A 26,005-nucleotide genomic window follows, 5' to 3' on the forward strand; every position below is an offset into this window, starting at 1 on the left:
GTGGTGAGAGTGGGCAACCTTGTCTTGTTCCTGATCTTAGTGGAAATGCTTTCAGTTTTTCACCATTGAGGATGATGTTTGCTGTGGGCTTGTCATATATGGCCTTTATTATGTTGAGGAAAGTTCCCTCTATGCCTACTTTCTGCAGGGTTTTTATCATAAATGGGTGTTGAATTTTGTCAAAAGCTTTCTCTGCATCTATTGAGATGATCATATGGTTTTTCTCCTTCAGTTTGTTAATATGGTTTATCACATTGATAGATTTGCGTATATTGAAGAATCCTTGCATTCCTGGAATAAACCCCACTTGATCATGGTGTATGATCCTTTTAATGTGCTGTTGGATTCTGTTTGCTAGTATTTTGTTGAGGATTTTTGCATCTATGTTCATCAGTGATATTGGCCTGTAGTTTTCTTTCTTTGTGACATCCTTGTCTGGTTTTGGTATCAAGGTGATGGTGGCCTCGTAGAAGGAGTTTGGGAGTGTTCCTCCCTCTGCTATATTTTGGAAGAGTTTGAGAAGGATAGGTGTTAGCTCTTCTCTAAATGTTTGATAGAATTCGCCTGTGAAGCCATCTGGTCCTGGGCTTTTCTTTGTTGGAAGATTTTTAATCACAGTTTCAATTTCAGTGCTTGTGATTGGTCTGTTCATATTTTCTATTTCTTCCTGATTCAGTCTTGGCAGGTTGTGCATTTCTAAGAATTTGTCCATTTCTTCCAGATTGTCCATTTTATTGGCATAGAGTTGCTTGTAGTAATCTCTCATGATCTCTTTTATTTCTGCAGTGTCAGTTGTTACCTCTCCTTTTTCATTTCTAATTCTATTGATTTGAGTCTTCTCCCTTTTTTTCTTGATGAGTCTGGCTAGTGGTTTATCTATTTTGTTTATCTTCTCAAAGAACCAGCTTTTAGTTTTATTGATCTTTGCTATTGTTTCCTTCATTTCTTTTTCATTTATTTCTGATCTGATTTTTATGATTTCTTTCCTTCTGCTAGCTTTGGGGTTTTTTTGTTCTTCTTTCTCTAATTGCTTGAGGTGCAAGGTTAGGTTGTTTATTCGAGATGTTTCCTGCTTCTTAAGGTGGGCTTGTATTGCTATAAACTTCCCCCTTAGAACTGCTTTTGCTGCATCCCACAGGTTTTGGGTCGTTGTGTCTCCATTGTCATTTGTCTCTAGGTATTTTTTGATTTCCTCTTTGATTTCTTCAGTGATCACTTCATTATTAAGTAGTGTATTGTTTAGCCTCCATGTGTTTGTATTTTTTACAGATCTTTTCCTGTAATTGATATCTAGTCTCATGGCGTTGTGGTCAGAAAAGATACTTGATACAATTTCAATTTTCTTAAATTTACCAAGGCTTGATTTGTGACCCAAGATATGATCTATCCTGGAGAATGTTCCATGAGCACTTGAGAAAAATGTGTATTCTGTTGTTTTGGGATGGAATGTCCTATAAATATCAATTAACTCCATCTCGTTTAATGTATCATTTAAAGCTTGTGTTTCCTTATTTTCATTTTGGATGATCTGTCCATTGGTGAAAGTGGGGTGTTAAAGTCCCCTACTATGAATGTGTTACTGTCGATTTCCCCTTTTATGGTTGTCAGTATTTGCCTTATGTATTGAGGTGTACCTATGTTGGGTGCATAAATATTTACAATTGTTATATCTTCCTCTTGGATCGATCCCTTGATCATTATGTAGTGTCCTTCTTTGTCTCTTCTAATAGTCCTTGTTTTAAAGTCTATTTTGTCTGATATGAGAATTGCTACTCCAGCTTTCTTTTGGTTTCCATTTGCATGAAATACCTTTTTGCATCCCCTTACTTTCAGTCTGTATGTCTCTAGGTCTGAAGTGGGTCTCTTGTAGACAGCAAATATATGGGTCTTGTTTTTGTATCCATTCAGCCAATCTGTGTCTTTTGGTGGGAGCATTTAGTCCATTTACATTTAAGGTAATTATCGATATGTGTGTTCCTATTCCCATTTTCTTAATTGTTTTGGGTTCGTTATTGTAGGTCCTTTCCTTCTTTTGTGTTTCTTGCCTAGAGAAGTTCCTTTAGCAGTTGTTGTAGAGCTGGCTTGGTGGTGCTGAACTCTCTCAGCTTTTGCTTGTCTGTAAAGGTTTTAATTTCTCCATCAAATCTGAATGAGATCCTTGCTGGGTAGAGTGATCTTGGTTGCAGGTTTTTCTCCTCCAACACTTTCAATATGTCCTGCCACTCCCTTCTGGCTTGCAGAGTTTCTGCTGAAAGATCAGCTGTTAACCTTATGGGGATTCCCTTGTGTGTTATTTGTTGTTTTTCCCTTGCTGCTTTTAATATGTTTTCTTTGTATTTAATTTTTGACAGTTTGATTAATATGTGTCTTGGTGTATTTCTCCTTGGATTTATCCTGTATGGGACTCTCTGTGCTTCCTGGACTTGATTAACTATTTCCTTTCCCATATTAGGGAAGTTTTCAACTATAATCTCTTCAAATATTTTCTCAGTCCCTTTCTTTTTCTCTTCTTCTTCTGGAACCCCTATAATTCGAATGTTGGTGCGTTTAATGTTGTCCCAGAGGTCTCTGAGACTGTCCTCAGTTCTTTTCATTCTTTTTTCTTTATTCTGCTCTGCAGTAGTTATTTCCACTATTTTATCTTCCAGGTCACTTATCCGTTCTTCTGCCTCAGTTATTCTGCTATTGATCCCATCTAGAGTACTTTTAATTTAATTTATTGTGTTGTTCATAATTGCTTGTTTCATCTTTAGTTCTTCTAGGTCCTTGTTAACTGATTCTTGCAATTTGTCCATTCTATTGTCCATTCTATCTCCAAGATTTCGGATCAACCTTACTATCATTATTCTGAATTCTTTTTCAGGTAGACTGCCTATTTCCTCTTCATTTGTTACGTCTGGTGGGTTTTTATCTTGCTCCTTCATCTGCTGTGTGTTTTTCTGTCTTTTCATTTTGCTTATCTTACTGTGTTTGGGGTCTCCTTTTTTTTTTTTGCAGGCTGAAGGTTCGTAGTTCCTGTTGTTTTTTGTGTCTGTCCCCAGTGGCTAAGGTTGGTTCAGTGGGTTGTGTAGGCTTCCTGGTGGAGGGTACTAGTGCCTGTGTTCTGGTGTATGAGGCTGGATCTTGTCTTTCTGGTGGGCAGGTCCACGTCTGGTGGTGTGTTTTGGGGTGTCTGTAGACTTATTATGATTTTGGGCAGCCTCTCTGCTAATGGGTGGGGTTGTGTTCCTGTCTTGCTAGTTGTTTGGCATAGGATGTCCAGCACTGTAGCTTGCTGGTCGTTGAGTGAAGCTGGGTGCTGGCCTTGAGATGGAGATCTCTCGGAGATTTTTGCTGTTTGATATTATGTGCAGCTGGGAGGCCTCTTGTGGACCAGTGTCCTGAAGTTGGCTCTCCCACCTCAGAGGCACAGCACTGAGTCCTGGCTGCAGCACCAAGAGCCTTTCATCCACAGGGCTCCTTAATTTGGGATGATTCGTTGTCTATTCAGGTATTCCACAGATGCAGGGTATATCAAGTTGATTGTAGAGCTTTAATCCGCTGCTTCTGAGGCTGCTGGGAGAGATTTCCCTTTCTCTTCTTTGTTCTCACAGTTCCCAGGGGCTCAGCTTTGGATTTGGCCCCGCCTGTGCGTGTAGGTCGCCGGAGGGCGTCTGTTCTTTGCTCAGACAGGACGGGGTTAAAGGAGCCGCTGATTCGGAGGCTCTGGCTCACCCAGGCCGGGGGGTAGGGAGGGTCACGGAGTGCGGGGCGGGCCTGCAGCGGCAGAGGCCGGCGTGACGCTGCAGGCTGAGGCGCGCCGTGCGCTCTCCCGGGGGAGCCGTCCCTGGATCCCGGGACCCTGGCAGTGGCGGGCTGCACAGGCTCCCCGGAAGGGCGTGTGGCTAGTGACCTGTGTTCGCACACAGGCCTCCTGGCGGCGGCAGCAGCGGCCTTAGCGTCCCATGTCCGTCTCTGGGCTCCGCACTCTTAGCCGCGGCTCTTGCCTCTTCGGCAGGTCCAGACCCCTCCCCGGACTCTCTCCCGGCCAGCCGCGGCGCACCAACGCCCTGCAGGCTGTGTTCACGCCGCCAACCCCAGTCCTCTCCAGGCGCTCCGACAAAAGCCGGAGCCTTAGCTCCCAGTCCCGCCCGCCCCGGCGGGCGAGCAGACAAGCCTCTCGGCTGGTGAGTGCCGGTCGGCCCGATCCTCTGCGCTGGAATCTGTCCGCTTTGCCCTCCGCACCCCTGTTGCTGTGCTCTCCTCCGCGGCTCCCAAGCTCCCCCACTCCGCCTCCCGAAGTCTCCACCCGCGAAGGGGCTTCCTAGTGTGTGGACACTTTTCCTCCTTCACAGCTCTCTTCCGCTGGTGCAGGACCCGTCCCTATCCTTTTGTCTCTGTTTAGTTTTTTCTTTTGCCCTAACCAGGTACGTGGGGGGTTCCTTGCCTTTTGGGAGGTCTGAGGTCTTCTGCCAGCGTTCAGTAGGTGCTCCGTAGGAGTTGTTCCACGCGTAGATGTATTTCTGGTGTATCTGTGGAGAGGAAAGTGATCTCCGCGTCTTACTCTTCCGCCATCTTCCCGGAAGTCCTATTGTTGTTTTCGAGTTGTTCACTTTTTAAACTTACTAAACTACTAAAAGTTAATTGTCTGTTTTTTTTAAATATCATTATGAGCTCATGGTTTTAAGTATATGTGATATGTTTTGATCCATTGCCCTTATTATTATTCTGATGTTTATACTGACCCATCATTAACCTCTTCAACACTGCTAAGTCCTTTGGGTACAACCTCAGTTGTCTTTAATAGCTTTCTTGGTCTCTTGCATGATAAGATGTTCCAGATTCATCATGCATATTTCTTGTCCTAGATCTAGAATCATCCACTTCTCAAAGGAGTTCTGCTTCATTTCAGTGAGAAATGATATTTAGAGAACACAATCTGAATGTCAGGATGTTCCTTACTTCTTAGTAAATTATTGTTTCTAGAACTTTTCAGTGGACAAAGCTAGGAAATATGCCTTTTATGTTTTTTTTTGTTTTTGTGTTTCTTTGTTTTAAAGATAAATACTTCATGAATCCATATTGGCATTTCCAATTCAAATTTAGATTTCTAGAACTCTAACTTCCTATTTTACTCCCCTGATTTTATATTTATCGCTTAAGCTGAAAAGTTTGATTCCTAATGGCTTAACATAATTATTATTTGCTTTATCCTAAAATATATGTAATAGTCTCAAAATAGCAATAATAATACAATTACTCTACTAAAAACAGTTAAAGATTTTTCTTGTAGTTCTTTTTATCCTGTAGGTATATCCTAACATCAAGTTACTGTGTTTTTCAAAAAGTCATTTGGAACTTTTCCCTTGGTATGGTTGTGCTACCAACTGGTTATACCAGTTCATTTATATCATGGGGTTTTTTTTCTTCCATTTTTGAGATTGCTTATTTTAAACTTAATTTTGTTTTATACTTGTATAAAGTAGTTACATAATTCTAAAGTAAAATATACCAACAAGGTCTATTCATAGAAGTCTAGCTTCTATCCCTATCACCTCCACGCTGTTGCCTCCATCTTAATCCCACAGATAACTTACTTCTTTGATTTTTGGTTTATCTTTCTGTTTGCTCCTTTAAAATACAATCAAATGTGTAGTATATTTATATCCCACTCTCTTAGATAAGTGATACTTATCTATATCTATCTATATACACACTATATACTCTTTTTTCCACCTTCTTTTAATTTAACAACCTAACTTAGAGATTATTCTGCAGTAGTACATATGTAAAGATACTCTTTCTTTCTTTCTTTCCGTCCTTTCTCTTTACAGTGCATGGTACAGCATTGTGTGCATGTGTTAGAGAACTTTTTGATGGGGAAATTTAATTGTATAGTCTATCTAACAGATATTCATTTGTTGCAATCTGGATAGGAAAATAATACTGCCAGGTAAATGGTACAAATGATCTACTAGTGCAGGTCAGATTCACAAACAAGCCCCTCTGTAGGTTACAGGGGTTGTAAGACATGGAATAGAAGAATAGGCTGGGGATGTAAGGGACAGCTTTGCCAAGCAAGCAGGGCTTAATTAATTGAATAGAACCTTAAGGACAGATAGGATTTAAATAGATGGGGAAAGAGGATGTTCCAGGCTTGGAGAAAAGGGTGTAAGTAGAAGACTGGACTCTAGAAGTAAATGAGAGATTCAGGGAATTGTGAATAAAGCAGTAGGTTTTGAGCAGAAAGATATAGCAGGTTGGAAAATGAACCAGAGTTCACTTGTTGAGGGCTTTGACTACCAGACTAGAAAGTTTACTGTTTCTAAAACACTGCTTTCAACCACTGATCTTTCTATTTAGAAACCTTTGGTGGTTCCCCAGTGACAGGATTTTGAATAAGGACAGGACATCTGAACTGTACTGCCAGACTACTCCTCCTGGGAAAAAATGTAGAGTAACTTCAAGGTGCGGGAGAGATAAGGATTTAAATTAAATATTGGCAGTGGCAAAAGAAATTTTAAAATTTAGAGGTAGAACAGATAGGACTTTTTCTCTATCTTCTAATTATTTTCTAAGGTGGGGAAGTAGGAGGGACGGGAGAAAGGAATATCAGAGATAACTGTAATTTCCAGTCTGAGTTCAGGAGTAAGGTGGAGGCATCATGGCCCAGTCCCCTTTCCCACAGAGTGACAGTGACACATTTTCCCTTCATTTTCTTTTTGGGAGAGAAGACCGCTCAAAATATGGTGGTTTAGTCTGTAGGATTTGTGTGGCTAGTGTGCCCTCTAGTGTTTATGCTGAGTTCTGAAGCCTCTTGGAGGTCAAGATATGAGTTCAGAATGTGCATGAATTTTGTCCAGTTCCTCACTGTTTTCCTTCCCCTTCTTACCTCAGGGTATTGCAGGCACGGATGTGGCAAAGGAGGCCTCTGACATCATCCTAACAGATGACAACTTCACCAGCATCGTGAAGGCAGTGATGTGGGGACGAAACGTCTACGATAGCATCTCCAAGTTCCTACAGTTCCAGCTCACTGTCAACGTGGTGGCTGTGATCGTGGCCTTCACTGGAGCCTGTATCACCCAGGTGAAGGGAATGTGGGGTGAGCTGAGATGGGAGGGATGAGGCTGGGTCTAAGGAACAGGGGGTGCGGGGTACAGTATGTCGACTGAGGAGTAAGAACCAGAGTTTCCGAAGGGGTGTTGGGGCAGGAATAGCTCTACTAGGTCTCCATCTGCTCATGTGGGATGATGATAATTTATCTACCATTAATGTAGTACTTACACGTTAGCCAGTGTGATGAGCACTTATATGTAGTTTCTCTGTTCTTCAAAAACAACCTTGCAAAGTAGGTATTATCCCCATTTTACAGGTGAAGAACCCAAGGCTCAAAGAGGTTAAATAAGTTTCTCAATGTCACTCAGCTAATAAATGGTGGATAGCAGGAGGCAGGCCATTTCAAGGGCAAAGATGAGGCTGATGAGTGAGGTGGGGGGTGGTCTCCAAGGAAAGCTAAAAGGAGTGGTTCTTCTTCCCACCAGGATTCCCCACTGAAAGCCGTGCAGATGTTGTGGGTTAATCTCATCATGGACACTTTTGCCTCATTGGCCCTGGCCACAGAGCCTCCTACAGACTCTCTGTTGAAGCGTCGCCCCTATGGCCGAAATAAGCCTCTGATCTCACGCACTATGATGAAGAACATCTTGGGTCACGCCGTCTATCAACTCACCGTCATCTTTTTCCTTGTCTTTGCCGGTGAGCCAAGGCGGGGGTGGGTGGCGGCATTTGGAGTGCTAGAGGGAGATGGGGGCAGAGAGCAGCCCAGGGAAAGAAAGTAGCAGGGAGCAAGCTGAGCACAAGACGGGAATGATAGCAGCTTCGCTTACTGAGTGCATCCTCTGTTCCCGCTACGTGGTGCATTGTGCCATTTTATTACTCCTCTTAAGAATCTCCGTAAAAAGAAATGAAAGTGAGTTATTTGTAGTGAGGAGGATGGGCCTAGAGTCTGTCATACAGAGTGAAGTAAGTCAGAAAGAGAAAGACAAATACCCTATGCTAACACATATATATGGAATCTAAGGGAAAAAAAATGTCATGAAGAACCTAGGGGTAAGACAGGAATAAAGAAGCAGACCTACTAGAGAATGGACTTGAGGATATGGGGAGGGGGAAGGGTAAGCTGTGACAAAGTGAGAGAGTGGCATGGACATATATACACTACCAAACGTAAGGTAGATAGCTAGTGGGAAGCAGCCGGATAGCACAGGGAGATCAGCTCGGTGCTTTGTGACCACCTAGAGGGGTGGGGTAGGAAGGGTGGGAGGGAGGGAGACGCAAGAGGGAAGAGATATGGGAACATATGTATATGTATAACTGATTCACTTTGTTATAAAGCAGAAACTAACACACCATTGTAAAGCAATTATACTCCAATAAAGATGATAAAAAAAAAAAGAATCTCCAAAGGGTGGCTTTATGTTACCTTTTTCTTAGATCATAAAACTGAAGCTTAAGTCACATATTGAGTAAATAGTGGCACGAAGATTCAGACCTATGTCTGCCAGACTCTCGTGCACATAGTTCTACCACAATGCAGCACTACGAGAAGGCAAATAGTGATGGAGCAAGCTGAGAGAGAGGGTCAGAAATGTTGAGGGAGTTCCCTGGTGGTCCAGTGGGTAAAAATCCGCCTTCTAATACAGGGGGCACGGGTTCGATCCCTGGTCGGGGAACTAGGATCCCACATGTTACATGGCACAGCCAAAAATATTTTAAAAGGGGGCTTCCCTGGTGGCACAGTGGTGAAGAATCTGCCTGCCAATGCAGGGGACACGGGTTCGAGCCCTGGTCCAAGAAGATCCCACATGCCGCAGAGCACCTAAGCCCATGTGCCACAACTACTGAGCCTGTGCTCTTAGCCCGCGAGCCACAACTACTGAGCCCATGCGCCACAACTACTGAAGCCCGCGTGCCTAGAACGTGTATTCCGCAACAAGAGAAGCCACCACAATGAGAAGCCCATAGACCACAATGAAACGTAGCCCCTGCTCAATGCAACTAGAGAAGGCCCAGGCACAACAACAGAGACCCAACACAGCCAAAAATAAATAAATAAATAAATAAAATTTATTTAAAAAAAAAAAAAAAGTGATGTTGAGACCAGAACTAACACTGAAAATATTTGATGACTGTTGTGGTTCGGATACTGACCAGTTAGAATGGACACCAGTCATAAGCAACCAGTGAGGCCATACTCAAGTGTTCTGACTCAACCTCAACCCTCCTTGAGAGCATACTTATCCTCCGATGCATCCCTTCTCCCAACTAGGTGAGAAGTTCTTTGACATTGATAGTGGGAGGAGAGCACCTCTGCATTCACCACCCAGCCAACACTACACCATTATTTTCAACACCTTCGTGCTGATGCAGCTCTTCAATGAAATCAACTCCCGCAAGATCCATGGAGAGAGGAATGTCTTTTCGGGCATCTTCCGCAACCTCATCTTCTGCTCTGTGGTCTTGGGCACATTCGTCAGCCAGGTGGGATTCTAGCTGGAGCTGGGATAGGAGGTCTGGGACGATAAAGGCCAGAAGCTGGGGGCCAGGATTCCCTGAGCACCCGGGGAAAGGAGTGAGGGAGTGATGGGGACTCAGGCTGTGGGTTGAACACTTTGGGGTTCCCAAATGCTTCCGTTTGCTCATTGCTCTAGAATTGGATCCTGCTGTGTCAAGTGCTCCAGTGCAAGGCAGCATGTTGGTAGCGAATAAAATAAAATTAGTGGAATCCTTTCCTTATCTTTCTAAAACACAGCAATTTCACATAGTGACCAGGAGGAAGATCACTGTCTTCTAACCCCTTTCCATGCCTCCTGCCAGCATACTTGAAATGTGCATGCAAGTGCTATATGGGATCTCTCCCTGTCCCTCCTTGCCCCTTTGTTCAGAAAGGGCTCATGGTAGAAAATGGTATGCAATTCAGAGAAAAAGAGAAGACATGGAATGCTGCCATATGTAGTTGACAGATAAGCCTGACGTGGGCTCCTTCTGTGGGAAGTGGGGTCAAGGGCATGGCTGCCCTGGTGGTAAAAGGATTGAGCCCCTTCCTTCTTGCCCCAGTCAGAGGTACACTAAGACATCTGCCAATACAAGAGATTAGGAGCCTGCCCTGTAACAAAAGAGCTCCTGCCTCACTCTTATTTGTCCCGCTCCTAAATTCCTCTTCTCCATCACTGTGCCTTCTCTTTGTCACCTACTGGCTTTAGTCACAAGAAGCCTCCAGCTACCCTTGCTCCCCCAGCCTTTGCATTAATAGTGTTCATAGTAGCTGTATCTGTCTCCCCATCAGAGTGCTCTGTAAAGACTGTGTCTGTCTTCCCTTCTCCCCACCTGGATCTCTCCTTTCTCCTTCCCCAACAAGCAGATCAGGGTACACACCACAGGGACCCTGGGGTAGGGGGCTGACGTGGCTTTGATGGCCTTGACTGGAGGGCTGGCTACCTGTTACCTCCCAATGATGGGCTGCCTCTTTCTCTGTTCTAGATTATCATTGTGGAATTTGGGGGGAAACCCTTCAGCTGTACGAACCTCACCCTGTCCCAGTGGTTCTGGTGTCTCTTCATCGGTTTTGGAGAATTGCTGTGGGGCCAGGTGAGTACGGGCTCACCCTCCCCGTGCAGTCACATGGCCGGCAGACACCCCCCCCCCACCAGATGAGATGGAACGAGCAACTGTGGAGACGCCCAGCTCCTCGCCTTCATATCCTTCCCTCTTCTCTCTACCACCAGGTTTTCAAGTTCTTTCCATCTTGTAGGAACCCAAAGCAGAATGATCTGTGCCCACCACTTCAGAGGCTTCTGATCTCTTCTCTAATCATGCCTGGAGACAGACAAATCCCTTAGCTTCTCTGAGACGGAAGTGGAAATTTTCAATGGAATTTTGCTAAAAAAAAAAATTAAGGGTCTTAGAAGTAGAAGAGTTTGCAAAGCATATGTCTTCAATGAAGCCGCAGTCTGGCCGTGAGCTGCTGTGCTGTCATAATGTAGGGCTCCCTTGCCTCTTCTGTTTCTCACCATTGCCTTATCCAGGATGGGTGCCTGACTGTCATCTAAGATAAATCCAGACTCACAACGTCTCTAGAGAAGCAGTATAGCGTATGGTTCAAAGCACAGACTTTGGAACCGACCATCTAGGTTTGAATCCTGGTTCTTCTTTTTACAAGCTGCATCATAGTGAGCAAGTTTATTAGCAACTCTGCCTCAGTTTCCTCAACTCCGGATAACAGGATCATTGTGAATCATTGTTAATCAGCAAATCAGTTTCAATACAGAAATGACTTAGAACAATGTCTAGTACCCTGTAAGTACTCAATAAATGTTAGCTATTAATATTATAATAATATAATCAGGTTTGATAAGAGTTTCATTCCTTCCCTAATACCACTTTGCGAGTCCCTCTCATCCTCAGCTCTGGCCTGGCCTTTACCTCTGCTTGCAGACCCCAGGTCTCTACTGATTGGTGCCCAGCCACCTGGGTAATGGAGGCTTTGCTCTAACTGGCCCCAAAGATCCCTCCCTAGGGCTGCAGCCTTTCCCCCATAGACCTGCTAGTTGTTTCTTTCATAGCTCCTAGATGCCTCCCTGATTAATCCCTATCCCCGTTCCTAACACAAGTCCTTCCACCCTGCTCTGTTTGCTGAAGTTATTTACCAGTGGGTCCCTAAAGCGCTTCTACACTGGGGCGGAGCTTGATGATTTCACGTACTGTTTGAAACTCTCACCTGGGTCTAGTCTCACATGTGGCCATGTGGCCTTGAGGCCAGGTAACAATAGCCTTCCTTCTGTATCACAACAGCTCCTTCTAACATCTAAAAGCAGAACGTGGACATTCTTTCCACTTCAAACACTTGACTCCATGTTGGACTGCTCACACAGTCCCCCTTTCCCAGCTGAGCCCTTGTCTTATTTGTAAAGGAGAACTGACTGACAGCTTATAGAGTGATTTATTTTGAATTGCAAGCCCCAGCCTACTGCTCCATGTCTTCTGATAATACTCATATGTCCCTTCTATGGGCTATCCCGCCCAGTTCCTCACCCCAAGCCCAAGAAAACTTTTAGTATCCTCTCACTATAGTTTTATAAAAGAGGAATTACTTAGCATATGGTAACTAAGAAGAGGGTCATTCCCCTCCAACACCCTTCTTTTCCCCTTGCCCATACACATACATTTTGACCATCCTGTCTCCAGACTTGTTTTCTCCCAGGTCCTTGTCTCTGTCTCTTCCTACTGTGTATCATGCATTATGGTTCTACTTCCTTTAAGAGACAGATGGCAAAATGCAAAGAAAGAACTGAGACAGGAGGAAGAGAATGAAGTATATAACAAGGCAGATGGCTGGTCAAATACTAGAATATAAGTTCTCCTTTGTACGTCCACAAGTACAGAAAATCTTCCTGAGGGCCTGACAGCTGGTAGGCACTTGGCAAACGCTTGCCTGAATGGGTTGGCACTTTTCCCAGCGGGAAGGTTTATAGGGCAAAGAGTGACCTACCCAAGGGCCTGACCCATAAAGTTGAGAGACAGCTCTTCTCGCCCTGATTCTGGTGTCTACCCTTTTGCTGCACCTGTTCTCAGGTTATCTCCACAATACCTACCCAATCCCTGAAGTTCCTAAAGGAGGCTGGGCATGGCACCACCAAAGAGGAGATCACCAAGGATGCTGAGGGGCTGGACGAGATTGACCATGCAGAGATGGAGCTGCGCCGAGGCCAGATCCTCTGGTTCCGGGGCCTGAACCGTATCCAGACTCAGGTACTGTGATAGTGGCCTGTCCTCGCCCTGGGAGAAGGAATCTCCCCCATCTTTCTTAGGAGGTGTTGGGAGGGCAGCAGTTCTTGCTGGCCAACGTCTCTCCCCTTCCTAAGGCCCTCTCACTGGAGGGCAGCCCGAGCTCCCTTGCTTCAGGACAGACAGGCAGAGGCAGTGGTATGGGCTCCTCTGAGAGGAGAGTGATCATGGGGGGCCGAGAACACGGGACACTAACTGCTAGCATCATCCTCTAGCTTTAGGTTCATCTGAAGCCCACTTCCCACCCTCTGTCGGGTGGGCCATCTTCCCACATAAGGTCTCTTGTAAGCGCTAGGCCTAACCTCAGGGTGGGAAATGTTCAGAGTCTTTCCTGACCCTGCAGAGGGTAGGATTTAGACAATATCTCTATGCCAGCATCCCCAGCAGACATTTACTGTATATCCTCAAGCTGCTATTAGGGGAATGTAGATGTTATCTGGATTGACCTTTGTAAAAGAAACTCGCTCTCTTATGTCTTCCCCACTCAAAATTTAAGGCCATGATGGGAAATCTGATGGCTAAGTGTATATAAATGAAAATAGTCTCTCAGTGCCTGAGTATCTTTTACAGGATTCAGACTTGCTTCCCAGAAAGCAAGAAGCTATAATTTCTTCAAACCTTTTCCCTTCCTGCAATTTCTAAAATGGGATAGAAGCTGCTCCTGCTGCTATTAAGTCCCCTCCTATAGCCCTACAGTAACTTTTTTCCCCCACTTCCCGTGCAGCAACTGTAACTACCTTCTCCTGGGTAAATGGGCTGGTCTAGACATTGATAATCCTATCACTTTCCCTGTTCTTACCCCACATACCTCTATTGTGTTAGTCCTGAGATTTCCCATCTCAAGAAATTGTAAATCCCCAAGTTCTCAAAGGTGTTCACCAGAGAACAGGCCTGTCCCTCTTTGCTAATTGGCTAGAGATCCCAGAAGTAAATTTCACTCTCTGAAATTAGCCTTGCAGATGGTTTCAAAAGCTCCCTAGTGGAGCCCACCACTTCCTAGGGAAGAGGTGAAATGAAAAGTCTAAGCTAAATACAATAGTCCCTCGCTTATCCGTGGCTTTGCTTTCCTTGGTTTTAGTTACCCGTGGTCAACCACAGTCTGAAAGTATTAAATGAAAAATTCCAGAAATAAATAACTCATAAGTTTTAAATTGCATGCCGTTCTGAGTAGCTGATGAAATCTCACACCCCCCACTCTGTCCTGCCCTGGACATAAGTCATCCCATTGCCTATCACATCCTCGCTGTATAAGCTACCCACCCATTACTCTAGGAGAAAACATAGTATATACAGGGCTCAGCACTATCTGCAGCTTCAAGCATCCACTGCGGGTCTTGGAACGTATCCCCCACGGATAAGGGAGGACTACTGTAGCAGCTGGGCATTGGTCTATAGACAAAACAACAGATGCAAATGGGAAAGCAGGGCTAGGGAGGGAAGCACACTGGGGCTCCTCTTGAGTTCCCCTTCCCGGAGAGGGAAATCCACATGGGACCCGCAAACACTACCTCAGCATGTCCAGAGTTTCCACACGCACCCCACCCTCCAGGCTGCCAAGTCCATCACAAGCAAGGGCCTCACGTGCCCAGAGAACTTGGCATCTTTGGCTCATGTCTCTAAGGCCTCGGTGCTTCCCTGTAGGTCTGCTCTTTTCAGAATAACCTGTCTGCTTTTCTTCCCTTCAGGATCGTCTGCCTCCTCTTCTACTATGTAATTTTTTTCCTAGCCAGAATGCCCTCGTTCCAGTGTCTCCTGGCTCCTTCCCAGTCTTCTCTCCCGGGGCTGAGATTCATGGATCTTCCTTCCCCTCCACTACCAATTTCCATTCCCTCGACTATATACCTCTCTGGTTTCGCTGTCTACATAGCTTTAGGTATACTACCTTTCTCTGTTGGAGCAAAAGGCAGTTGGACCAGAATGACGTTAAAGCCTAAACTTAGGCAGCAAAGGCAACCTGTTAAAGATGCCATGATGAGCATATCTATGCCATCCCACCTGACTCCATAAGCAGATGACTGTGCTAACCTGCATCCTGGATCCTAAAGCTCTCTCCTGGCATCAGCTCTTCACCTCAGCTGGGTTCTAATGAAATTCCCTGCCATCCGATTGTTGTTCCTTGTTGTCATTCTTGCAACACTTATGGGTGGGAAGTGTTGCCAGGCTATTGTCCCATCCTGGTCCCTTTAGCTTTGGGAGAGCTAGAAGCACTAGAAAGCAGAAGATTGGGAAACTTGAGGTCTAGAATCTTGGGAAGGTAAATCTGGGGGCCAGTTTCATTGTGGAGGTTGGGACCTTGTGACCCTAATAAGCACTGAGGAAGGTGACTCTCCAGCCCCTTCTTCCGTGTGGCTGGACCCTCCCCACATGCAGACCTTTTCCTCTTACAGCATCAGGCTCCTCGGTCCCCTGGAACCGAAAACCGTATCATGTGATGAAGAGTGGTATTTTAGCTCAAACTTGGTCTGAGTCCAGAAACTAACCCTAAACATTTCATGGCTTCTCAGGAAGCTTTATAAGTAAGAACAACTGTCTGACTCACAAGGTACCTGCTTTCCCACCTTCTCACCTGGGGAAGTAAAGTTAGATGAGTGAAATCAGCACCTTTCCTACATCCCTGGTCAGCTGGTCCTTGGTCAGGCAGAGGTCAGGGATGAAGATGGTAGGTTTGACTGAGGCCCTAGATCAAGACCGCTGTTGGAAAACAAATGGCATTCATTGCCTCAGTCTCTGAGGAGTAGCACACTGAAAACCAGAGACAACTTGTATGGGGCTAGACTTGCAGCTGCTGCCACCACCGCCAGCCAACTCTTCCTCCCCCCACCCCGTCTAACTGCTGAGTTCTCATCTGCACTTGTGCCAGCCTCTCAGGATCTCCAGTGCGCGAATGCTGCCAGTGGCATTCTCTCCACAGAGCCTGGCCACTGGGTTCCTGAGCTCCACTTTCAGGGGCCTTATCCACTTCTGCCCAAGGACAGGGAGTCTCAGAGAAGAACCCAGAAGAGGGTGAGCCCAGCAACTCATGGTCCAGGAGCCTTTCCACCATGGCACCTGTGTATGGATTACTACACGCCTCTGTTTAAACACATGAGTTGTTTTCCTGGAAAATCTGCAAAAATAGGTAGTCAATTTAATTGGTTTAGAGGTTCCTGAGCCTCAAAATTCAGTAATATATACACTTTGCCTACTATCTTAAATTGCATGCCTTATTTTTTTAAGAGTGCAGGTCAAAAAAAAAAAGAAAGTACAGGTCAGAGCATAAGACAGTGAATAAGCTGTCACTCTCTGTCAGGAATCATGAGTGGGAAAGTCCATTTAAATTTTTAGATACTTTTGGATACCAGCACACCTAAAATATCCATCATAGGCTAAAAGGGAAGAGAAGACTGGATTCTGGCTGGGTATTTAGACTCCATGGCAAACTGTTCCTTAAATGAAGTGTGATGTGCAATTAATGTTTTTCCCCCTTCTCTTCACCATTGTCTTGTGTGTAAGGGACTCTCTCTCTTGCTTTCGTCTCCTGTCCCTTTTTCCCAGCTCTTTCCAACCCCTCCCTAACCCTCTTGGACCCTCCCTTCCTCTTTCTTCACTTCTTTCTGACTGTGGAGCAAAGCTGTCTCACTTTCTGATTCTTTGCAGATCGACGTAATTAACACATTCCAGACGGGAGCCTCTTTTAAGGGAGTCCTAAAGCGCCAGACCATGGGTCAACACCTTGATGTAAAACATGTTCCTAGCTCATCCTATGTAACAGTTGCACCAGTCAAATCTCCCCCCACCACTTCTGTTGCTGCTGCTGTTTCATCTCCTACTCTGGGCAGTGAGTGATAGTCTATTATGATGCATGATTTGCTAAAATGACCACAAGAGAGCACGTAGCATTCACTTTAACCAGCTGTGGTTATCTTTTCCTTTTGGTTTTTCCCTTTGATCTTTGACTTAAGGGAAGAAAAGCGGGGCAAAAATTCCACTCCAAAACCGGGCTGTGTGCCATTTTATTTAATTTTATTTTATTTTTTTATGTTGAAAAGCTCTTAAAACCGTAACCATTTTAAAGACAGTAATCCTGTGTTCTGATTGTTCCTCTGCATTGCCTGGTCCTTCCTTGAGTTTTGTTTGTTTGTTTGTTTTACTTTACTTTGTTTGTTGCTGTGTTTGAATATGTTGTTCTCTTCTCTCCTTCTGCTCCTTTGAGTCTCAACTCTGTCTCCTAAGGTTAGGGGTAAGGGTAAGCCGAATGAAGACTCAGGAAGTCTTTTGTTTTCTTTTAGGAATTTCCGAAGAGCAAACTTTTTTTTTTCCCTTCTCCTTTCCTCTAGTTTGTTTTACTTATAGCCAGCACTTCATATCTTATTTTGCATGTAAAGTTTGAGGAACCCCTTTCTCAGCCAGCCTATTAGCCGGAAAGCTGTGAAGGCTCAACCTAAGATCTGGTGGATTATTGGTAGATTATTGGATTCTTGCTAATGCTTATGCCTTCCTATTCCTGATCTTTTTACCTTCCCCAAGTGGGACACAGAGAGGAAATGGAAGGCTCTTTGCTGATAATGCTATTAAGGTATTTGGTGGGGAAGGAGTCTCTCTGTGTTAAGTATACTCTGGGCTTCAAATATCTGAGTGTTTGAGTCTGTTTCTTCCTCCCCCACTCCCGTAACCCTGGGATGGGGGATAAAGAAAAAACAATTGCTCTATCTGTGGTTCACTTGACTGTGAGTGTGTAGGTTGATCAGACTTAGCTTATCTGTTGTCTTTCTAGCCAACTCTAAGTGTTCTCGTGTGAGAGATGAGGGGCAGGGGGAGAGGAGGTTTATATAGAGGCATATTCTTTATCTTTTTTTTTTTTTTGCGGTACGCGGGCCTCTCACTGTTGTGGCCTCTCCCGTTGCGGAGCACAGGCTCCGGACGCGCAGGCTCGGCGGCCATGGCTCACGGGCCCAGCCGCTCCGCAGCATGTGGGATCTTCCCGGACTGGGGCACGAACCCGTGTCCCCTGCATCGGCAGGCAGACTCTCAACCAGTGCGCCACCACGGAAGCCCTAGAGGCATATTCTTTAGGCTCAAAGGCAGTCAAAGAACTATGTAAGTCTTACCCTACAGATATGCAAGAGCCTCTCATTCTAGTCCTTCCATATTCCTCTCATTTCCTTTTTTCTTCTAGTTTTGTCGTGTCCTTCTAACTAGTTACTGTTCTTTCTTAAATCATGCCTCTCTGTTAGAAGGAGTAGTGTCAGCTGCCCTGGTAATTTGAAGGTAGAAGGAGACTAAGGAAAAGACAGAGCCCACTGGGCTCATGTAGTAGAGTTGCTGGTGGAGGATATGGTGCAAACCCTCAAAGGCTAGAAACTCAGGAGAGTCAGGCCTCACCTGCTCTTTCTCCAGCTGTGCCTTCCTATTGGAGGGCCTAGAAGTTATAGTCATGCATTTTAAAACCCATTTCCCATTCCAGAGTTCCAAATGAATTCATTTATTTTTCTAACCTTCAAGTAGATAAACCTCTAAGATTTCTCTCTGTAAGAAGGTCCTAATCCCTTCTCTGCCCCTGGTTTCTGACAAAGGAGCGGAAACCTACAGAATACCAGCTGAGGAAATGGAGTCTTCATCTGTCCATTCATTGGGCTCCAGAGAGTGGCCCTTAGTGCTCATACCTAACCTAAGGTCCAGCCTGGTTTGGGCTTCTGAGCCATGAGAAAGTGTTGTCCTTCAGTCATCCGCTTTCACCTGTAGGATAGGGGCCACAGAAGAGACATTTCCCAGAGACTTTGAGAGATGATGACTGGGGAAGGAAGGGTTGATTGACTGAGTGGAGAGGACCTGAAGCTTTCACAGCACCCACCTCACTATCTGTGTCTTATTCCCCATACACTGCTCATGCACCAGGCACCATGCATCCAGAAAGGAAGATGCCACCACTCGGGGTGGATTGGTGATGATGTAGCTGTGTGATTGTTCATCGGCACGCACTATATAGTCTCTGAGGCCAGTGCTGGAGTTGAGGAGCATTCTGGCACAGCCCCACCCTTCTCTCCACCTGCCAGGCCACAAGATGGTGCTCCCTAGCTCTCCGACTCCTCTTGTCTTGAGCTTCCCTTACAGGTGGCTGCTTTCCCTTTAGATTCCAGAAGTCCTGTTATCTAGCTGGATGACTGTTCCTTGCTCCCGCAAAAAAGAAATTGTCCCTATCTTTTCCATCTACCCATCCCCAATTCACTCTGATCTCCCTTATTGTTTACCTGTAACAGTGATTGATCACCCCAACAGGTGAGAGGAAAAGCCAGCAAACAGGGATCCAGACCCCCATTCCAACTCCTATTTTTAAAAATCTGTTTTCTAGATAGGACTTCACATATCATTATTTCAACAAAGTATTCAATTGCTTCAAAAAAAATAGAAGCAGGAAGTTTGGAAATCAGTGATATTGAAGATGATCAACTCATGGTATAAAGGTACCTGTTCTCCTGTAGCACTTGTTAGAAATGCTGAGATCTGAAGAGTGAGTGAAAAGTGTGGGCTATATTATCACTCCTACAGGGGGTGGTATGGCTTTGAGCCCATTTCTTGACTAGGGCCAGGGGAGAAGGCATTGGGTTTGGGCTCACTTAATCCAAGTTGCCTTGCTCTAAGATGTTTGGCATAGATCCATTAAAACTTGGGATTTCCTGAAAGCCAGATGGAACCTTTATTCCATCTGATCTCACCTGAAGATAGAAAAGTAGGTCCTAACGTTCTGTGCAGCATGGTGAATGTGTGCCCAGGTTCCTTGATTCTTCTTGGCTGAAGCGTTGAGCGGATTCCATTGAGTGACAGAGTCCTTTGCCTTCTGAGCTCTGAGCACCCTCCATCCTGGGTGAGTCTGCCAGTCTGTTGTGGAGTGAGGCAAGGTAAGGAAAGCCTTAGCCAGCAGAGACACAACTTTAATGAACCTTCTTTGTGCATTACTTTTGTAGGTTCTCTACAGTGATAGGAAACACTGAGACAAGCAATCCAACCAGTTTATTTGCCTGCCTCTTTGGGTGCTCTGATGTCTCCACATTCTTGCCTCTTTTCCAGGAACATATTCTTTGCTTAAAGAGCAGAGTAACGAAAGATGTGCCCTACCCCAACCCTCATCATTTCTCCTTATCCCCCTCCCCACCTCAACAGTTTCTCCTGCATTACTTCCATTTCTTTTCTGAGGAAAGAACTTTGGGACAAGACTAGGATCAGCCACCTCCCAACAACTAAAACTGTCCTAGGACCACTTTCTTTTCCCCTGGCCTCTCTCTCCAAACTCTCAGGATCCAACCTTCTCCCCTCCTCCAATTCTACCAACCCAAGTTGCAAAGCATACCTCAGCGAGGCCCCCAGTTCAGAAAAGGAGCTGCTCCCTGTGGATAAGGTGAAGGCTGGGCCCAGGGATCAATTATTGTCAATTTTTCTTCTCTAAACTGAATCCCTTCCTTTGTTGTGCAGTAGAACAAAGACTTTGACACTTATAGGGCAGTGCATTTCCCTTTGCCCAGTCAAACTGCAAATTGTTTCCTTTCCCCCATCCTCTTGGTCCCCCCCATCAGAAAAGCCTCTTGTTTGTAGCACTGCCTCCTGGATGGGGTGTTTTCTGTCCTGGTCCCATCCTTTCCCTTCTCTACATAAGATCACATTCCTCTTCATAATTTACAAACAGCTGGAGAAAGCTGCACGACTGGGCACAGCTGCTGTGTGTCAGAGACATGGCCATGCGTGTCCGGCCTCATCTGAGCTGAGAGAGCGGGCCTTCTGTCAGCGTCAGGGGGAGGCATCTTTTGATGCCTGTATTCATTCACCTCTTCCAGGGGAGGGACTGAAGGAATGGAGTTCTACTTTCTTTGGGGGAAGAGGACATGGTGGAGGCTGTGGACTATATATATATATGCATGTTTCCTGACTGAAAGAGCAATTACTAATTGGAGAGTATAAGAGTTTTCATTTCTTGCATGCTGCTGACACAAATGAAGATTGGTTTGTCTGCCTTGCTGAATGGTATTCATGGTCACTTATCACCCAAAGTGTATTGCGTGCGAATTGATATGTGTTTGGCTCTTTGAGGGTTTTAAACAGATAACTAAACTTCAGTGTGTAATTTTCCATTCCACATTCACAAAATGTTTGGCTTCAGCACAAAAATCCACATGTCTGAATTATATTTTAAGTTCAGCTATTAATTTGCACCTAGTTCCAACGTCCTTGCCCTCCATCCAAAAGAACTAATGAATCGTTTTGTTTCCTGTTTCATTTTAAGAGTGGATTGTTTGGGAATGCTAACTTTGCTTTGGGTTTTCTGCTTTGTTTTTATGCAGCTTTTGAAATATTCCAGTTGTTTGCCATTACTCACTCTCCCCACCCCACCTCAATGCTTGAAATTTGAGCCACCTGATGTTTCTAGTGTTTCATGATCTCCTCTCATATATTTGGTTTTGGTTGTTGAGCAGTAGTGTCTTGTAGTTTGGGTCTTGTTTCTGTCCTCAAACCCCCCAGTTCCTTGTTCTACTAACCAATTCTTGCCTCCGTATTTTCTCATCCTCCTTTTCCTTCCCCTGGTGTAGATCAAAGTGGTCAAAGCATTCCATAGTTCCCTCCATGAAAGCATTCAGAAACCCAAGAACCAAAACTCCATCCACAACTTCATGACCCACCCTGAATTCGCCATAGATGAGGAGGGGCCACGAACACCACTCCTGGATGAGCAAGAAGAGGAAACTTTTGAAAAGGTCTCTAAGCCTGGGACTAGGATGCTCCCGTCGGATGGTGAGGTCACTCCACAAGCCAACAAAAACAACAATGCGGTGGATTGCTGCCAAGTGCAAATTGTTGCCTGCCACTCAGACAGCCCTCTACACAGCCTGGAGACATCAGTTTGAACTTCATTCTCTGACTCCCATTCCTGCTTTCCCTATTTCCCTTTTCATCTGCCCCATCACTAAGGGGATGATGGGACTTTTCACTGTCATGTCAGCTGCTCCCAGGTATGTGTGAACCCCCACCTGGCCATAAAGAGGCAAGAGCACAGACCTACGAGGACTTCAGCTGAAACCTGAGTTGGGGTTTGTAGCAGGACCCAGTTAGACCCCAGGCAAGTAATGAATGATAGATCTCTACTCCTTGCCTGTATCAGTTGTCATTTTTAAAGAAATGACAAGAATCCTTTTGGCATTGACCCCAACCTAAATTCTCACCAGTATTCATACCTGTGTCAGCCATCTCCTCACTTCTGGATTTTTACCCTATGAGTCTGTGCTGTTTACAGGCTCAGTTAAAAGTTCAGAGTGACAGATATCCTCAAATGAAATGTGTTGAGGTAAGAATGGAAGGTACAGAATCAGCCTATAGAGTGATTGTTTTAAAACAATTTTTCCATTTTGAAAACTTATACCTAAAGCCCTTTACCTCTTTCTGCCCTTCCAGTCAAGCCTCCCCATGGTCTCTTGGTCTTTTGTGACCATTGTCTTCCTTAGCTTCACTAATTTTTTTTTTTTTTTAAGTTGTGATGATTAGAAAATGGAAAGGACATGGATGAGTTAAGTCGACTTTGACCATTCTCCCTTCTGGCCCCAGTGGAGCCCTTGATTTAGTTCTAGAGGCAGATAGTTTTCTTTGCTAACAGGGTCCTTTGGAAGCAATTGAGAGCTGGTAAAAATATATTCCTGTTGTTGCCAGGTTATCTGCTTCTAAACTGCCATGTTGTCAGGTGTGTGTGCTTTCTAAGCGCCAGGGAGATCAGCATTGACGTGAAGCTTGCATATATGCGGTTTGTAGTTTTTACATGAAGCCTGAGCTTTCTCCTCTTCCTAAAGTGGGGGCAAAGGAATGAATTAAGAATGACCTTGCCTCCTAACTGGACTTGGAAAACAGACCATCAAAGTCAACTCGGTGGAGTCCTCCTCGGGGTGACCACTACTGCTTTCAAAGCCATCCACCAAGGCTCTTCCAGGGCAGGACCTGATTGTTGGGACAGTGAGTATTGAGAAGCCTTGGGAGAGGCCAAAGTTCCATTCCAGCAGCATCTGAGCAAACCTTCCTCTCAGAAACCAGAAACCTTGAGCTTAGGTGGCTGGGGAGCAGCTTTGACGTGCCCTTTAGTTTTTAATTCTACTCTTTGCCATGTCCGCCAACATCAGTCTCTGAAAAGACCCCAGCCTTTGTCAAATATTCTGATTTTGAAAACATGTATCCAAAGTGGGAGGCTTCATTGACGCTTTCCCAACTTAAAGGAGCAAAAGACCCACCCTGTAAAGCTCCCCTGCTTCCACCCTCCCTCTTGCACACCCCACTCAAGCCCCCTCCAGAATGTGCTCAGCACTGCACAGTTAAGCCCTGTGCCTTCTCTCCCTGAACACTGCCCAAAGCGTCCCCTTCCCACCTGTCTCTCAGGAGCTGGGGACTTGGCTAGGAGATTTGTTAAGTGTTCCTTAATGCAACAGGGTGGAGCCGCCTTTGCAGGATCTCCATTTCTATCCCTACCGTGCTGCTGTAAGCTCTTCCGTGTAGGGGTCAGCTCATGTCTGCCAATTCCCATCTCCCACTGGGTAAATGAAGCCTACCCCCTCTTTCTAGAGTGATGGGAGTAGGGAGAAGGGGCTTGAGGCTGTTAGGAGCTGCCGAATTTCCATTTGGGAGTCAGGTGACCCGAACCTCTCCTCTCCGGCCTTTTCTTCTGGATCCCTCCTCCCTCACCCTTTCACCTGAGCTGCCCTAGGAAAGAAGAATAAAGAAACAGTATCCCCTGCACATCCCTATTACTACATCAGCGACCAGATCTGATTTTGGTTTTGTAAAGGTTACACGTTTCAGTGATCTTTTCTCTGTCTTCAATACTAATGGGGGAAAAAATAGCTCACCCGAGGCGTTAGGTGTTCACATATATATTTATTAAGTACAGTGGAAGATTTAGTTCTGTCGAGTCTTTTTTATTACCTCAGATCAGTTTTTAAAACAAACTTTGGAGGCTATTTTATCATTCCTGCTCCCAAAAGACTCTCATGGTGCCTGACAGGTTACTTGTGAGGGCTTGTGTCTACTTGTTTAAAGTCAAAGGGGATTTTGTGTGTATTCTAGTTTCCATAGTAGGAGAGAAAATATAGAAATATTATGCAAAGAAATATAGTTTTCTTTAGATGAGAAACTGATATTTTTTGAGTCAGCCATATGTATTTTGTTTAAAGGATTTAAAATAAAGTGCTGTCATGTAACCCTGTGGAAGGGAGCACATAACCAGCTATTAGACATGGCAGGTGACTTATAGTATATTTGCAATTGGTTTTAAAACCAATGCACCAAACTTCCTTTCTCCAAACAGCCATCTTTATACTTAGGGGAAAAAAAATTTGTTGGGTTCTAGAATGTTTTTAATATAAATTTGTTGATATGGAATTAAGTTTAAGTATTTATGTGCATATATTTTTTATATAAATTTTTTTCCTGTTCAGTTGCAGTGATCCAACTGGCAGTGAATAAATATGGCATAAGTTAATAAAGCTTTCCCCAAAAATGGTGCTTTGGATTTGAAAAGGGTCTGATGGGGAAAAGGGGGAAATATTATCCTAGATTCCTCTCTTGATAAACCTAGGAGAATGGGCAGTGGATTACGGATGGGAAGGAAGGCATCCAGGAAGAAGGGACAGCCAGCAGGAAATGAGTGTGCACCCCCATGGAAATGGGTACCAGGAACTAGTGGTCAGCATCAGGGACCTCAGATAGATTTATATTTCTTGAAGAACAGCTGGCAGAGTGGTACCCAAGACACTGGGCTGCAAGGATACTCTCTCTGATTTGGGGTTTGCCTTTTTTATGGTTCTTTTCACCTCCTGTTTCCCCTGGAGTTTTCCATTAGCGACTTTTTATGCAAGGATTTGATTTGAGACTTCCTTCCCTCCCCTAGAAAAGTTTCACGTGATATATTAGTTGGGAGGTAGAGCTCTAAGTGGAAAAATAAAGGCTGGTTCTAGCCTGGGTGACAGTCTTGACTAGATCCTTCCCACAGGTGCCCTCTGCCCTCTGAAATGACTCTCCATCTCTAAAGGTTGTAGAGAGACCACCGAGAAATCCCACCAGCACATGTGAGTTCTTTAGAGTTTGTGTTCCTTCTTCCCGTTGAGCTCCAGAGGGGGGAGTCTGCACACTTAAATCTGAGTGATGACCTTACTGCCAAACACCAGAGGGGTGTGGCAAGCTCACATGTGCCCTGAAACCTCTGAACACGTCACTTCCTTTCTTTCCTCCTTTCCCTGCCTAGCGATTGAAGCAGCCCATGATGTCATCACGAAGTATGTACTTCCTCACTCTTCCTCACTCTCCGTATCTGAGGACCACCCCACTACTGTGGTGGGGGTGGGGCACTTATAAATGTCTGCTCTTCTTAAGCCATTCCAGGCTCTTCCTCAGAAAAGACCAGACACCCTTCCATTTAGCTCAGTGCTGTCCTTTGCCTTTCCAGCCCTGCTGTTGGGCCTGCTGTCCCCTTTCCTCCTGATTAGGAGAGATGGAGGGAAGTGAGCTCCCCATGACTGAATTGGCCTTTCGTACATATTTCTGCCCATATGTATATATGCCATATGTGAATATGCCATATATATGTGCCAACAAATCTATCTGTGTTGTTCTTTTCAAGTCAGCAGATAGGAATTTTGAGTTTCTTCTTTTTTTTTTTTTTTTCAGTAACTAGTATAACAGGCACTGGTATTTTTATATAAAAGGAAAAAAAAACAAAACAAAAGATTGACTATTGTGATCTGCATGACATAAACAAATGGTGATATCAAAGCAATGTGTACCCCAGCGTGTGTTGCCGTAATCTGCAGTTCAGCTAAACTGTGCACCCAATCTGTATTTGCATTTTGATATTATTTAAGCTCTCTGTACAATGTTTTGCATGTATTTATAGGGTTCTTAGAAAAAAATGCTATAAACTGGCAAATCTGAAATTCAAATATGTTGTTCCATTGAGAAAGGAAGACTAGAAGGGGAGTTTTAAAAGAAGGAAAAAGAAGGGTAATTTTTTTGGAACCAATAAAGCTGTTGCTGATGAGCAGAAACCAAACTGTTGCACACTGAGAATAAAACCCATGCCCACTGGAGACTGTGCTGTGCTCAATGTGTATCCACTTTTGGGTAATGTCAATGGATGTCAAAGCTGAGAAGAGGTCTGCCACGGCTACATGGAGAGCTTACCTGT

The 26,005-nt window shown here is 44.8% G+C and overlaps 1 protein-coding gene across 6 annotated transcripts in view; it reads left to right on the top strand.

Annotated features, from left to right (window-relative positions):
• ATP2B4 (ATPase plasma membrane Ca2+ transporting 4) overlaps nucleotides 1-25,907 on the top strand; it is a 99,366-nt gene extending 73,459 nt beyond the window's left edge. For 2 of the 6 annotated variants that reach the window (XM_073801958.1, XM_073801961.1), the window contains 7 exons: nucleotides 6,877-7,068; nucleotides 7,524-7,737; nucleotides 9,311-9,522; nucleotides 10,522-10,629; nucleotides 12,613-12,789; nucleotides 16,462-16,642; nucleotides 21,381-21,544. In XM_073801958.1, the coding sequence (XP_073658059.1) occupies nucleotides 6,877-7,068; nucleotides 7,524-7,737; nucleotides 9,311-9,522; nucleotides 10,522-10,629; nucleotides 12,613-12,789; nucleotides 16,462-16,642; nucleotides 21,381-21,406 (1,110 nt within the window). In that variant the 3' untranslated portion in view covers nucleotides 21,407-21,544. Of the gene's footprint in view, nucleotides 1-6,876; nucleotides 7,069-7,523; nucleotides 7,738-9,310; nucleotides 9,523-10,521; nucleotides 10,630-12,612; nucleotides 12,790-14,510; nucleotides 15,110-16,461; nucleotides 16,643-21,380 lie in introns of those variants that run through there. The other 4 variants (XM_033852106.2, XM_033852111.2, XM_033852135.2 and 1 more) reach the window with 3 other exon arrangements.
• The last annotated feature ends 98 nt before the right edge of the window (nucleotides 25,908-26,005 follow it).

This window comes from Tursiops truncatus, chromosome 1, assembly GCF_011762595.2.
Source record: "Tursiops truncatus isolate mTurTru1 chromosome 1, mTurTru1.mat.Y, whole genome shotgun sequence".
In the NCBI taxonomy this organism is placed as follows: domain Eukaryota; kingdom Metazoa; phylum Chordata; class Mammalia; order Artiodactyla; family Delphinidae; genus Tursiops; species Tursiops truncatus.